Here is a 16,010-nt window from a genome sequence, read left to right as displayed (position 1 = left end):
ATTCAATTCTTCTTAACAAAATGCCTCTAAAACGCGGTTGGTCATCAAAAAATTGTTTGGGAAGTGTAGAGTTTAAAACAGGCATGGACTGGCCGGTTCGCTCAGAGGGTTAGCTCAGAGCGATGTCGGTAATACCAAGGTTCAGGGTTCGGATCCCCGCACCGGTCAGTCACCAAACACTAAATAAAACAGGCTGGATGGGAAATTGCATCAGTGTCCTGAGAAACCCACTGAAACATTCCCTGCCCGCAGCAGGGAAGCCCCGCAGGGGCAGGAGTCTCGAGTCTCCTCCAGGAACAGGGCTGGTCCAACACAAGGAGGAACGCTTCCACCCCTGAAGGTACAACCGCCGCTCCCGCCTGCTGACACTTTCACATTTTGAGGGTTCCAGGCCACCCACCCGTGGCTGCCCTGTTGAAACTGAGGCGCCCTCATGACTTTACTCTTGCCAAACTTTCAATACGGCTCAAGAGGGCCGACAAGGTGACTGGGGACAGGCCGTGAGCTGAAGGCCACGGAAGGAGAGAATCGCCGGCACCCGGTCCGCGCATATGAAACCGCAAAGCAGAAACCGGCGGCCCAGAGCCAGCGTAGGTCTGCGCTTGCGCCAAAGCCGCCGTTCCCAGGGTTCCGTGGGGCCAAGTCGCTTCCTGCCGCAGAGGCCCCTTCGCCGTCGGCATCTGGTGCAGCGGAAAGACTTGTGCAAAGAATAAGCATGATTCCGGGAGCAAGAACAGGCGGAAGCCTCTCTGGGAAGTCCGGCCCGCGACGGCGCACCACAAAACCGACTGCTGCAGAGTAAAAGGCTTTGGCCGTGAACAGGTCTTGGTGGAGGCGGGGCGGGGAAGAAGCATATGCGCATGTCCGGAAGTGGCGCCGTGCAGGCGCGTCCCCTTGGCGCCAGAGTGGGTTCCTGGCGCGTGGCAGTGCCTGGGAGGGCAGTTCCTAAGGTCGCGGTGGCGGCGGGTTCAGGTCGTTTTCTCAAGAAGTCGGCAGCGGCTTTTTCACCCAGATTCTGCTTGAGGCCAAGCTGAGGAGTGGCTGTTGGCTTGGGAGACGGAGCGGAAGAGCCAGCCGGGCCGGCCGGGCGCGAGCTCCGAGGGCCCAGCGGCGCAGGCTTAGACAGGGCCTCGGAGGAGAGAGGCCGGAGAAGGCGTCCTGCCCCGGATCTGTCAGAGCAGTTCTGCAAAACGGGGCTGGGGCTGCTGTGGAGCGACGGTGACGCCAGAGAACTGCTGGGAGGCGGTGGCGCCAGGTGGCACCCAATGCTGGAGCCAGGAGGTGAGGCGGAGTGTGGAGGGAGCCATTTGCAGGTGATCCGGCTTCTTGTTCCCGTTTGTCCACTAATGCTGCTGTTTCACTCGGACCAGAAGTCCGGTTATGTTTCCCACAGGTGTTTGGGGACAGACAATCGTCATTTTGAGTAACGAACTCAGAGGTTAAAAAAGGTTTCAAGATGTCAGGCCTGGGTGATTACCACTTACCGCAGGATGCCTGATAGGCCGATGACGTTATAGAGTAAGGAGAAGCGGGCTCCTGGGGAGGAAAACGGGACGTACCCAGGGACTCCTCTGTCGCTTCTCTCCTTCCAGCCCTTCTTGAAGCAGTGAGAGATGCTCGGTAGCGCAGGAAAGCTTGCGGGTAGGCTGAGCCCGGTAGGACTGAAGTTGTGGAGGATAAGGGAGTTCGTATGCAGAAGGCCCCGATTGTTGTTAAAACTGCGGGGGTACCTGCCAGGTCTCTTACTCTGGGTTTTCCTGGCAGGACAAAATAACACTAACTACTTTGTTTGCCTCTAAGAATTTTAATCATCAAATAAAATAATGTTTTTGAGAACCCCTTGCAGGCAGTACAGAACAAAAGTGTACGGGGTCTTAACCACCAAGGTCGGTGCCATCCTCCCCTAGATCAAGGGGTTCCTGTATTTGGTCTTGCACTTGCAGAATGAGGAGTGCAGTTTCACCTCCAGCATTTTCTGTTGTCTTCCCCAGAGACCTGGGAAAGCAGGTTGGATGGTTATCATCCTCCCCATACTGCAAAGAAGAAAATAATGTACAATGGGATTAGGTATGACTCAGTACCAGAAAGTCTGTACTAAGACTAGTATCCAGATCTGTTTACTATTATTCAGATATAATTCACATACCATAACATTCACCCTTTTAAAGTGTACAGTTGAGTGGGTATTATTATTCACACAAGGTTGTGCAACGATCACCACTATTTAATTCTAGAACATTTTCCTCACCCAGAAAAGAAACCCTATACCCATAATAGTCACTTCCCATTACCTCCTTCTACACAAGTCCCTGGAAACCACTGATCTACTTTTTCTCTCTGTATTTGCCTCAGACATTTCATTTCAGTGCACTCATAAAATATGCGACCTTTTGTGTCTGGGTTCTTTCACTTAGCAGAATGTTTTCAAAGTTCATCCATGTAATACCATGCATCAGTACTTCCTTATTTTTGTGGGCAAATGATATTCTCTCATATGAATATATCGCATTTTGTTTATCCAGTCCTCAGTGAATTTTGTGTGGACATATGCATTTTTTCTCGTGTGTTTTCCTAGGAGTGGAATTACGGTGTCATATAACTCTGTTTAACTTTTTGAGGAACTGCTGAACTGTTTTTCACTGTAGCTGGACCCTTTTTGTACATTCTCACCAGCAGCGTGTGGGCTCCAATCTCTCCACATCCTTGTCAACATTTGGTATTTTCTATCTTTTTCATTGTAGTCATTTTAGTAGGTGTGAAATGGTATCTCATTATGGTTTTGACTTGCTTTTTCCTAATGACTGATGATGTTGCGTTTCAGGTATTTATTGGCCATATCTGTATCTTCTTTTTTTTTTTTTTTTAAAAGATGACCGGTAAGGGGATTTTAACCCTTGACTTGGTGTGGTCAGCACCACGCTCAGCCAGTGAGCGAACCGGCCATCCGTATATGGGATCCGAACCCGGGGCCTTGGTGTTATCAGCACCGCACTCTCCCGAGTGAGCCACGAGCCGGCCCCATATCTGTATCTTCTTTGGAGAAATATCCATTCATATCTTTTCCCCAATTTTTCACAGAGGTATTTCTCCTTATGTCAAGTTGTAAGAATTCTTTACATATTCTGGATATTAAACCCTGATAACATACATGATTTGCAATATAATATTTTCTGTCATTCTGTGGTTTCTTTTCCCGTTTTTTTTTTTTTTTGGCGGCTCGCAGTAAAGGGATCTGAACCCCAGACCTTGTTATTATCAGCAGCATGCTCTTACCAAGTGAGCTGACCAGTCAGCCCCCTTTTACTTTCTTGATAGTGTCCTTTGAAACACAAAGTTTTTATTTTGATGAAATCCAACTTAACTACTTTTTAGATGTTGCTTTTGCTGTCATCGCTAAGAAATCATTGCCTAACATGAGGTCACAAAGATCTGTTCTTGTTTCCTTCTCAGAGTTTTAGCTGTTAACTTAGGTCTTTGATCCATTTTGATACCGTTTTTGTATATGGTGTGAGGTTGGCGTCCAATTTCATTATTTTGCATATGTATATCCAGTTGTCTCAGCACCATTTTTGTTTTTTTTAAAGATGACCGGTAAGGGGATCTTAACCCTTGACTTGGTGTTGTCAGCACCACGCTCACCCATTGAGTTAACCAGGCATCCCTATATGGGATCCGAACCCGTGTCCTTGGTGTTATTAACACCACACTCTCCTGAGTGAGCCACAGGCCAGCCCAGCACCATTTTTAAAACAACAACAACAATACTAAGTCTTCCAACCCATGAACATTGGAAGTCTTTCCATTTATTTAGGTCATCTGTAATTTCTTTTAGCAGTATTTCATAGTTTTAAGTGTATGAGGCTTGCACTTCGTTTGTTGAATTCATTCCTAGATATTTTACTCTTTTTGATACTGTTGTAAATGGAATTATTTTCTTAAGTTTACTTTTGGATTGTTCGTTGGTAGTATATAGCCATATAGAAATTCACTTTTGGTTTTCATCTTGTATCCTGAAATCTTGCTAAATTATTTCTTAGCTGTGATAGGTTTTCCTGTATTCCTTAGGATTGTCTATATACAAATTCATGTCGTCTGTAAATATAGTTTTATTTCTTCCTTTCCAATCTTTATGGCTGTCATTTCTTTTTCTTGCCTAATTGCCCTGACTAGAATCTCCAGTATAACATTGAATGCGAGTGGTGAGAGCAGACATCTTTCTCTTGTTCCTGATCGGAAAAGCTTTTAGTTTTTCACCATTATGAGGTTAGTGGTGCATTTTATCAGGTTGAGAAAGTCCCCTTTTATTTCTAGTTGTTGAGTTTTCATGAAAGGGTGATAGATTTTTTAAAATGGCTTTTTTCTGTGTCTGTTGAGATGATCATGTTGGGTTTTTTTCTTTGCTCTATTTAGGTGGTATATCGGTTGATTGTTTGTATATCCAACCAACCTCAGATTCCTAGGATGAATACTACTTGGTCATTACCTTTTCTTCTTCTTCTTCTTCTTTTTTTTTTTTTTAAAGATGACCGGTAAGGGGATCTTAACCCTTGACTTGGTGTTGTCAGCACCACGCTCACCCAATGAGCTAACTGGCCATCCCTATATGGGATCCAAACCCGTGGCCTTGGTGTTATCAAGCACCACACTCTCCCGAGTGAGCCATGGGCCAGCCCATTACCTCTTCTTTTGATGAAGCAAATGTCTTAAGTTTGCAGAGCCACTTTCTCCAAAGAACTAAATAATAGATAATATTTGTCAACTGTACCCTTACATGCTAGGCATTGTGCCACTACTTTGTCTGTATATCCATATAATCTTCAGCAACCTTCCAGGAGATTATCATCCTCATTTTACAGATGAGAAAAATGAGACTTAGGGAGGTTACATGGTTTGCACACTTCTGGTGAGTGGTGAATCTTGCATACTTGAGAGTCTGTTACTCTCTAGTGTCTCGCTGCGTCTGAGTGAGCTGATGGAATTTCTGAGGTAGGAGAAAATGGGAAAATTTACATACGACTGCAGGTCTGCCAGTTCAGCCCTAGTGTCCTTTGAACCCTTTCTTCATAGTGAGAATTGGTGACTCTATAGGCTGCAAACTTCTGTGTCTTACTGATTTCTTTCTCTTCCTCCAGTACCACCTTCTTGGGACCCTGCCCTTCCCCAAAAGGATGACTCAGGAGAAGGAGGAATGGATTCTAGTCTCTGCACACCTGGGCCCCAGGTAAGTTGGAAATTTATTCTAAGAGGCAAACTCTTTTATTCCTAATACTAATGGTAGGGTTGGTTTGTGTCCCCCCCCACCCGCCCCCAATTCACAAAAGTAATTCATGTTCATTTGAGCAAACCTGGAAAATATAGAAAACACAAAAAAGTGTTTGTTTGTTTGTTTGTTTTTTAAAGATGACCGGTAAGGGGATCTTAACCCTTGACTTGGTGTTGTCAGCACCACGCTCAGCCAGTGAGCAAACCGGCCATCCCTATATGGGATCCAAACCCGGGGCCTTGGTGTTATCAGCACCACACTCTCCCGAGTGAGCCACGGGCCGGCCCGAAAACACAAAAATTTTAAAGTAACCCTTAATCCCACAAAGAGGTAGCACTTAACATTTTGATTTGTGTCCTTTCAGTCACGTTCTTCCTTTTCTGTATTTCCTCAAGGTGGGTTTTTCTGCTTTGTAACCTTTTTGTTTCCAGTTAGCAGAATTTGATGAACCTTTCCCCATTTCATTAAGAGTATTCTACCAAATTGTTTCTAATACATTCGACTGCTTAGTCCTTCTATGAGAGTAGCCTGTCTTCCCTTCTTTCTTGACTAGGTAATGGTGTATTTATTTTCATTTTTTAAAACTTTGCTCTTGGATTTCTTCATCATTTCTACTCTTTATTAATATATTTTTCTTTTTTAATTTTTTTGCTTCTGATTTCCTCACATTTATTTTAAAATTCTTTTTTTTTAACCACTTCAGTTGAATCCTGAATTTATTTTCTTCCTTCCTTGCTTATATTGAAAGGAATTTTTTCTTTTCTCTTTTATTCTTTTTCTGGCAGCTGGCCGGTACAGTGATCTGAAACCTTGACCTTGGTGTTAACAACACCAAACGCTCCCAAATGAGCTAACCAGCCAACCCCTATATTGTAAGTTTTTAGCTGTTTATTTTTTATTTTTATTTTTTTTAATATTCTAAAATGATGGTTTTGATTTCTTTGCCCATTCAGCTGGTGTGTGCTTTATGAGGACGGAGTCCGTGTCTCTTCTCAACACAAAATACTGGTACAATGTGATTGCAGGATGTAGGGTTTGATAGCCCTGTCAGTTCAACCTTATGAATTTGCTCCATTCTTCCATATCTTTATTTTTTTGTTTATTTATTTTGGACTAATTCTGTCACTGACTGAGTTATTTTAATATGTCTCAAAACTGTACTGTTTTAAATTTCTCCTTGTATTTCCTACAATTTTTCCTTTATTTGTTATATAACTTTTTGTTATTTGGTTCATGACATTTATATCTTTATAATGGGTTTTACTTTCTTGATTATTATAAAGTTGCCCAGATATTTTCAACATTTCATATTAATAAAAAATGAGCCTCTTTGTTCCATTTAGCGCATTTCTCAGGGTAAAGGATGGATTGGAAGGGCAGGTAAAATTAGAGGTCAGGAGTCTAGTTCTAATCTGGAAAATGATGCTGGCTTACAGTAAGGTCGTGGCAGGCAAGTGGAAGGAAAGGGTTGAATTCTCATGATATTAGGAGGAAGAATCTATAGGGGTTCATGGGGGGTGGGGGGTGCTGCAAGAAAAGAGAGGATAATACCCAGATTTCTACCTTGGCCAACTACGTGCCACTCCCCGACGTGGGAATAGACAAAACGGCAGGTAAATGCGGGTCTCCCTGTTGCGCTTTGTTGTGTTGGAGGTTCCTGTGGAACCGGGTTAGGAGATTATTACTGTCTTCTGTTAATACTGTGGTATAATCTCCTGATTAGTTTTTCATTTGTCCACCTGGCTACTCCCCCATCCCCCCCACCAGCACGTAGCAGAGAGTACATTGCATAGAGTAGGCCCCTATTTATGATGAAAACAGCTGGGCTGCCACCTGCATGCCTTACTGTTCCCACTCTGACTCTCCTGAACTCCATGTTTTTGTGTGTTACAGAACATCTGCACTTGCCTGTCCTACAGTCACCTTAAACTCTGTGAGCCCCAAAACAAAAGTAGTTACTTAGCTGACATGCGCAGTATTTTCTTCCAGTGCTGCTTCTCTTTGTGATGAAAGGACCATCTGTCTAGTCTTCCAGGCAGGAAACAGCTTTGATTCATCCTCAGATCGTCTCTCATGAAGCCCATTTCTGGCTGTGCATCTAGTCCCTCTATTTGAGCAGGATCATCTCTCAACTTGTCACTGACATTGTTGGAGTTCTTAACGTTCTCTCCCACCACCATCTCAAGGCACATGTGTCTCCACCAGCTCCCTTGCCTAAGGGATAAAAGCACCATGTTTATCAAGTCATTTAAAGCTTTTTTTTTTTTTCCTTCTTTTCCTTTTTTCTTTTTCTTTTTTCTTTTTCATTTTTTTTTTTCTTTTTTTTTTCACCGCCCCATTTAAAGCTTTTTACATTCTGACTTCTACCTTTCTAGACCCATCGCCCCTCCACACCCCGACCCTTGTCTTGGACTGCCTGCCATTTCCTGAACATGTGAGGACTTTCTCACCTTCATGCTTTGGATATCCTTCCCTTGCCCTGTGTGGGGAACCTCCTCATTCAATGCCAGCTCAGTGATTGGCTTCTCTCTGTGGTCTTCCCTGGTTGTCCTTCCTCTCCCCTTCGGTTCTCCTAGCAACCAGTTCATCCGTCTCTTTCACACATACTATTATATTTGGTTGTATATATACCTGGCTGTCCTGCTGTACTGAGTGGGTGATAACCAAGTTCACGGGAATATTTGTTAAATGTTTGAAAATTCAGCTTTCACATTTCTTTGATAAATAGCACCTGATTCTTCACTTGCATGAACTCACAATCTAATTTTTCTTTTTGGTATTGGCTCTTGTATGTTCCGAGCACCTGCTGGTTCTTGCCCAATTACTTCTCATGCACGCACACATTTTCTAACTATCTACACATAAATTCTACTACAATTATAAACGTGCAAAGACAACAGTGTTTTCTTGTGTGTGTATGTGTGTCAGAATCCATTACCGTGTTAGGCGCATAGAAAGTGTCGATATAATGCTTTTCTTGAACTACCCAGGGATGTAAATCCTTTCACAGATTCATTTCCAGCTTCCCCAAAGCTGCCACTGTTACTGCCCCCTTCACCTCCACCCTAGATCCTTAGAACACTGGCAAGAAGGAATTTGCTTATTGTTCCAGGGATCCACACCCTTTAGCAGCGTGACTGTAGCTTTTACCCAGGATGGGTCGAGGCATCTGGTCCCCGCTCCAAAGGACAGGTTCATGGAGGGGTTACCAGAAAAGACCAGGAACCTGGTCCTACTGGGTAAGGAAACTTTCTTTAAGATTGAGAATCACGGGATGGCCAGTTAACCCATTTGGCTAGAACTCAGTGTTATAAAACTGAGGTCAAAGGTTCAGACCCCCAAACCAGCCAGCTCCCCCCCCCCAAAAAAAAATTGAGATTCGGCTCTATTCTGAATATCTGGCACTCTCTTTCCAGTGTGTAGAGATCTCTAATTACTGTGATGCACCAGAGGGATAGTGTTTACTCCTCCTCCTTCCCTAATGGAAAGCCTCTGCATGCCTTGTCAGCAAGTAGGCAGTTTCCCTTTGCTTCCCCCAAGGCTACACCTCTCCATTCTCTCATTTCCCAGGAGAGATGGGGCAATCCTCAGGTTAGTTCCTCCATATTCAGTAAGTTACCATCTTCTTAAGTAGGATACTTTATGGGCTTAGCTTAGCTCCTTGGCTTGACCCCTCCTTGAAACTATTTCTTTAGTTTCTTGCAGAAAGGCTTTACTAAGACCTTGGCACCATGTCTGTCTTACTTCTTGCTGTATACCCTAATGCCTATACCAAGTGAGTGCTCAATAAATATCTGTTGGAGCTGGCCAATCAGAGTGTGCTGTTATAACACCAAGGCATCAAGGTCAAGAGTTCAGTTCCCCTTCCTGGCCAGTTGCCAAAAAATATATATGTGCATTTATTGGAAGAAAGAAATGAACAACATAACTGGTAGTTTTATCTGTCCTGAGTTCTGCACGGGTATTTATTCTTAAGACAATGTCTAAAGCCTGTGTATTCCCCCTTGAAGAGTACTTTCCATTTCCCAGCCTATCGTGAACTGCAAGTTTGAACAAGGAGAAGGCGTATGGCTGCAGGAGGGAGAAGACCTAAGTACTAGTCCAGGTAAATGGACAAGCACTAAGCCAGGGAAGGTCTTGGGAGCAAAAGCCCCTTTGACACACAGTTTGTAACAACCCTAATTATTATCCCCATTTTACACATGAGGAAACTAAGCTGAGCGACATTAATTCAATGGTTCAAAGTCTTACAGCTAGAAAGTGGTGAGGCTGGGATTTGAAGCAAGGTCTGTCTAACTCCAAATCTCACTATTCCTCACCTCCTCCTCACAAGATCTCATAGGGCTAGGAGATGTCTGGGGCATGTGAGATGTTATGGGCCAGTGGGCGAGTATCCTTCCTCACTGGTGGGGAATGAGAGTCATCTTTGCTGGCCTGACACATTCCCTGCTTGGGGTTCACCTCACTGAGGATCTTAGGTGCCCGACCTTACCCACACTATCAGCTGTGATAGCTCCTTCTGCCACCACATCTGGCCCTTAATTGGAATCTGCTCCCCCTTTCACCTCTGTGTGGCCGTGCCAGAATTTTCTTTCTTTCTTTCTTTTTTTAAGGACGACCAGTAAGTGGATCTTAACCCTTGGCTTGGTGTTGTCAGCACCACGCTCAGCCAGTGAGTTAACTGGCCATCCCTATATATGATCCGAACCCGTGGCCTTGATGTTATCAGCACCACACTCTCTGGAGTGAGCCACGGGCCAGCCCCATGCCAAAATTTTTTTTTTTTTTTTAAAGATGACCGGTAAGTGAATCTCAACCCTTGCCTTGGTGTTGTCAGCACCACGCTCTCCCAAGTGAGCCAACCTGCCATCCCTATATAGGATCCGAACCCACGGCCTTGGTGTTATCAGCACCGCACTCTCCCGAGTGAGCCACGGGCCAGCCCTTATGCCAGAACTTTTAAAGGGTGATACTAACAAAGGAAAAATAGAAAGAATGGAAACCATAGCTTCAGGTGTTTCTCTGTTGCTATCCATCTAAGGCTGCTCCCTCCTGCCTTTGTGTCTCAGCCTCTGCTCTTGTAGGACCTCTGTAGGGTCTCACTAGCTGGGGATCCAGTCAATTTAATGTTTGAGACTTAAAGCATCAAAAGTAGAAATGAATTATGCCACTTTAAGGTAAGAACATTTTACTGTTTGTTTTGTTTTGTTTTTTGGCAGCTGGTGTCACAGGGATTTGAACCCTTGTCCTTGGTATTACAAACACCAGACTCTAACCAATGAATCTAACTAGCAGCCCCCATTTTACATTTTTTAAAAAACTGTAACCTGTTTATTTGTTGCTTTATTTCTTTAGTTACAAATTATTGTTGCTGAAATGGCAGTGGGAACAAAGCCTCTGGCCTATTTTGTGCATACTTCCTCAGAAATCTCTCTTCTTAGTGTCTTACTGTCCCCTTCACCTGTCACGTTACCTTGGCCCTTGTTGGAGCGCCAGGCAACGCTCATACTTGCTAACTTTGCCTTTTATGGCGAGTCTCACTAGTTCTGCTGCTGCCTTCTCCCAAGAGCTCTCCTTCCCAGCCCTCCCATATTTGTCATGTAGAGCATTTTCACCTGAATTCACAGACCCTGTGTGCAACTTCAGAAATTGGGTGCAGTGTTGTGGCTAAGGGAACAATTGCATTTTTCTGGGAAAAGTGTTCATCACAGTCTCACAGGGGTTCGAGATCATACAAAGGTTACCGTGTTAGTTTTCTAGGACTGCCATACCAAATAACCGCAAACTGGGTGGATTAAAACAATAATTCTGGGAGCTAGAAGTCTGAAAGTGAGGTGTCAGCAGGATTGTGGTACCTCTGAAGCCGTCTTAGTCCATTTTTGTGTTGCTGTAATAGAATACCTGAAAACAGGTAATTCATAAATAAAAGCGGTTTATTTGTCTCAGGATTCTGGGACAGCTGCGTGTGGTACGGGCCTCAAGCTGCTTATAGCGGAAAATGGTGGGGCTTGGTTGACAAAGCAAGAGAGACGGAGGTACCCAGCCCTTGCGGGAACTAGTAGAGCGAGAACTCACTCACTACCCACCCCCAGGGAGGGTATTCGTCTTTGTGTGATGGATCCACCACCTATGACTCAAACAGCTCTCAACATGACCACACTGGGGGTCAGATTTCCACACAAGCTCTGGGGGGAAAACACATCCAGCCCCCAACAGAAGCTTCAGAAGGACCCTTCCTTGTCTCTTTCTAGCTTTGGGTAGTCGTCAGCAATCCTTGGTGTTCCCTGGCTTTTAGATGCATAACTCCAGTCTCTGCCCCCTTGTCACTTGGCATTCTCCTCTCTGTGTGTCCAAATTTCCCTCTTTTTACAAGGTACACCCTAAACCATTATGGCCTCAAATTGATTGCATCTACAGAGATCTTATTTCCAAATAAGGTCACATTCTGAAGTTCCAGGTGGGCATGAATTTTGGAGAGGACAGAATTCAACCCACTACGGTTACCCCAAAAGGTTCAAATCACCATGTTATCAGGAACAGAAGTTGGCAAGGGGCGTTACCACCAGGCGTGTGTGCTCTGAGGCAGTAGTTCAGGGCAGTATTAGCAGCTTTGGATGTGTGCCTGAAAGATGCACTCAGTCCTACCTTACTATCCATTAACCACATGGATTCAGGGAAACACTGTTATGTAGTCATGTTTCCGCATGTATGAAGAATGTGTGTAATAAAATCTTTCTTGCTTATTTTACAAAGTAATACATATTTTTTTAATGTCAACTATAGAGTTATATGAGCCACATGATAGTGAACAGAAGTAGTCTGGGACAGGTTTTCACTCTGGCTGTTACAGTAACTAAATACCGCCTCTGTGGAATGGCACCTCTGCTCTGAGACCTGCAGTGCATCCTGGGCATCACTGTGCCTCCGTGTGCCGGGCTCAGGCCCTCCCATTATTCCACCCCACACCTCCCAAGTGACAGACCCAGGCCTGTAAAGTGCCTTTCACCTTGATGCTCCCTTTGGGGACTATTGTGATGGATGCTGACGTTTCCCTGACCCCGTTGGTTAGTTTTGCTTATTATCATTCATTGAATTACTCATAAGTCAACAAATGTGCATTAAAGCATTTGGTACATGCCTGGCATCGTTTTAGCTACTAGGAGTAGCTAACAGAGAACAAGACATAGTCCCTGCTTACATCTCATGTCTTAGTGAAGAACATAAATAAAATGAGTGAACATATAGTTTTAAGTGATAAGTGCTGTGAAGAAAATAAAGTAGGGTTAGGGGCTGGGGGAACGAAGCTGAGTAAGGGAACAGAAATGAAGTTAGGGAGCTGCTTGAGATCAGATGAAGAGGAACAACCTGTTTGAGGAGGTGACATTGGAGCTGGGATCTGAAGGTAGAGAATGAGCCGGCTACATTCTGGGCCACAGAATGTGCTGAGGCCTTGATGTGGGAGTGAGCTTGGCTTGTTTCAGGATCAGAAGACCTGTGTGGACAGAGCTTAATAAACAAGATGGAGAGGGGTATGCATGGGGCAGATCATGTGGGGAATTATGGCCATGGTAGGCATTTGGATTGTATTACAACTAGGAAAATGAGAACCCATTGGAGATTTTGAAGCAGGGAAGGAACGATATTTATGTTTAAAAAGAATTCAGCAGATGTATGGAGTTTTCTCGTGGAGACTTTTAGGAGTCAGAAATAGAAGCAGGTAGGCGGCAGCTGTTGCAGACATTCCAGTGAGAGGTGATGGTGGCTTGCTAAGAAGAGGGACTCAGGATATAATTTTGGTGTTAAAGCCAACAGGACTCACTAGTGGATTGCATTTGGTGTGTAGGGAAATGGAACATTAAGGCTGACCCTAGTGTTTTACAGGTGGGCGAATGGGAAGACTGACAAAGATGCTGGCTTGCAAGGGAAAATCAGGGGCTCTGTTTTGAGCATTACACTCAGGGGAGATGTGGGCTGAGAGATGGGAATTCATGATGGTCACTTGGGCTTCTGAATTGCCCCTTTCTCCCACTGTTTTTCTTGTCACTTTTCCTCTCCTTTCCTTTTTTTACTTAGCTAGATGGTCTGTTTTTACGAACTGTCCAACCCATCTATGATTGAATACCAGGTTACATAGGGCCACCCTCAGTTTGAAAGGAGGACCTATGTGCTCTCAGTAGATTGGTCATCGTGCAATTTAGAGGGAAACCTGCTTTTAATGCTTAGGACCATTCTGGGTCCTTTATGTGTCTTAACTCATTTAATCCTTACAGTAATTCTGAAAGGGAGCTGCTTTCACAGATGATAAATCTAAGGCACAGAAAGATTACAGAATTTGCCCAAAGTCACACAGCTAGTGAGAGGTGAGCCAAGACATAACCGCAATCAGTCTGTGTTCAGATTCTGTATGAAATTTAAAAAAGGAGTACCTAGAACTAACCTTGCTCCTCTCTCCTCTCAGAAATAGGGCAGCTAACACCTAAATGTCTCTGAAAAACCATCTTGGTCTAAATCACCTTGGTTCTAAATTTTATGATTTAGAACAGAAATGTTTTAGTGAAAGGAGGTGAGTCATCAAAACTGTAAGAGCTTGGCCAAACTCCTTCAGCATTTCTTCCACCAAGGCAATCCAGAACTATTGCTTTCCTAACTCTTTTTCAGACTGGAAGATTGTATGTCAGTCACCACCCCAGGAAGCCATTTCTGAAGAATCATTTCCGGACACGAGTATAGAGATGGCCCCTGGGGAGTCAGAGCACAGAAAGGGTGAACTTGGGAAGAGCTTCAGTCTGAGACCAGTCTTTTCACTACAGCAGACAGTTCCTAAAGAAGTGAGTCCTCACGAACGTGAAACACTCTCTAAGAGATTTAAGAATTTACAAGTAATTAAGCCTCACAGAGCGAGACCGTACACATGTAATGTGTGTGGCAAAGCCTTCAGCTACTGTTCTTCCCTTTCTCAGCACCAGAAGAGCCACACTGGGGAGAAACCCTATGAGTGCAGTGAGTGTGGGAAGGCCTTCAACCAGAGCTCATCTCTTCTTCAGCACCAGAGGATCCACACAGGAGAGAAGCCTTACAAATGCAGTGAATGCGGAAGAGCCTTCAGCCAGAATGCAAACCTTACAAAACACCAGCGAACTCACACTGGAGAAAAGCCCTACAAATGTAGTGAATGTGACAAAGCCTTCAGCGACTGTTCAGGTCTTGCTCAGCATCAGCGAATTCATACTGGAGAGAAACCCTATGAATGTAGCGACTGTGGGAAGGCCTTCCGTCACAGTGCAAACCTCACAAACCACCAGCGGACTCACACTGGGGAGAAGCCCTACAAGTGCAGTGAGTGTGGGAAAGCCTTCAGTTACTCTGCAGCATTCATTCAGCACCAGAGAATTCACACAGGGGAGAAACCCTACAAATGTAGCACATGTGGGAAGGCCTTCGGTCAGAGTGCAAACCTCACAAACCATCAGAGGACTCATACAGGAGAGAAACCCTACAAGTGCAGTCAGTGTGGGAAGGCCTTCAGCCAGAGTACAAATCTTATAATCCACCAAAAGACCCACACTGGGGAGAAGCCATACAAATGTAACGAATGTGGGAAATTCTTCAGTGAGAGTTCAGCCCTTATTCGACATCACATAATTCACACTGGAGAAAAGCCCTACGAGTGTAAGGAGTGTGGAAAAGCTTTTAACCAGAGTTCATCACTTAGTCAGCATCAGAGGATTCACACTGGTGTGAAACCCTATGAATGCAGCGAATGTGGAAAGGCCTTCAGGTGTAGGTCAGCTTTCATTAGACATCAGAGACTCCATGCTGGACAATAGCTGGGAATACAGTAGGTGGAGAAAGCCCCAGATATGCCAACTCATAACTCAACGTCTAAATCAGGTCAGGTGGGTGGGGCTCTCAGAAAAATGCTGAGAGCTTGAAAGCATCTTGGGACGTTTGACTTTCATAGTCTGTAGTGCACAGCCACATGCAAAAGCACCTCTAATAAATACTTGGTCATGGGCCGACCCCGTGGCTCACTCGGGAGAGTGCAGCGCTGGGAGCGCAGTGGCGCTCCCACCGTGGGTTTGGATCCTATATAGGGATAGCCGGTGTGCTCACTGGCTGAGCGCGGTGCGGGCAACACCAAGCTAAGGGTTGCGATCCCCTTGTCGGTCACAAAAAAGGACAAAAAGATAAAATAAAAAATAAATACTTGGTCACTATTTTCCACCTTGCATGGGGAAGCTCAAGAACTCTCTTTAACATTTTCCTTCAGTTAGCATCAAAGAATCTACAGAGTCCAACCATCATCTCAAATTTTAGTCAGTTTTATTATCCAGATAGTGGGCCAGAGCACTTTATGTGGCAAGCACTCCAAAAGCCTTGGTTTATTAGGGATAAGTGATTAAATCAATGAGTGGAGAACCTGGTTCTTTACATGAAGGTCAGGAATTTTTACCAGTGTTTGTAATTTCTCCCTGAAGTAATGAGAACTACTGCAAAAGAACGAAGAGCATTGGCGAGAAATGACTAGTTGAGAAATATTAAGGTATCCAGTTTGGGGGAGTAAATGCAGGTGAGGAAAAGGATTCTAGGGCCAACTATTAAGTACTAGAATCTCCTTGGGGACGAAATACTCCTTAATGCTGGAAAGATAGGAAAACTCGCAAAAGCACCATTAGGTGTGAACTTTTGCAGATAAAGCAGACCCAGAGAATAGTGAGACTGAGAATAGAGGATGCTGCTAATGAAC

At 44.5% G+C, this 16,010-nt stretch overlaps 1 protein-coding gene across 4 annotated transcripts; it reads left to right on the top strand.

The window, feature by feature from the left end:
- Positions 1-638: 638 nt before the first annotated feature.
- Positions 639-15,491, top strand: LOC134365464 (zinc finger protein 79). 4 transcript variants are annotated; one of them, XR_010022105.1, is made up of 4 exons: positions 639-1,281; positions 5,133-5,221; positions 6,049-6,135; positions 6,217-6,391. XR_010022105.1 is itself a non-coding variant. In XM_063081569.1 (4 exons), exon 4 carries the CDS (start codon positions 13,996-13,998, stop codon positions 15,088-15,090), a length of 1,095 nt encoding a protein of 364 aa, XP_062937639.1. In that variant the 5' UTR covers positions 699-1,281; positions 5,133-5,221; positions 6,049-6,135; positions 13,922-13,995; the 3' UTR covers positions 15,091-15,491. The 4 variants fall into 4 exon arrangements, 2 of the variants coding, with proteins under 2 accessions (XP_062937639.1, XP_062937638.1); XM_063081569.1 differs by lacking the exon at positions 6,217-6,391 and adding an exon at positions 13,922-15,491 and having other exon boundaries at positions 699-1,281; XR_010022106.1 differs by lacking the exon at positions 6,049-6,135.
- The last annotated feature ends 519 nt before the right edge of the window (positions 15,492-16,010 follow it).

This window comes from Cynocephalus volans, chromosome 17 (genome assembly GCF_027409185.1).
Source record: "Cynocephalus volans isolate mCynVol1 chromosome 17, mCynVol1.pri, whole genome shotgun sequence".
Lineage (NCBI taxonomy): Eukaryota > Metazoa > Chordata > Mammalia > Dermoptera > Cynocephalidae > Cynocephalus > Cynocephalus volans.
Note: the sequence above shows the minus strand (reverse complement) of the source record. Positions and strands in the feature narration are given on the sequence as shown.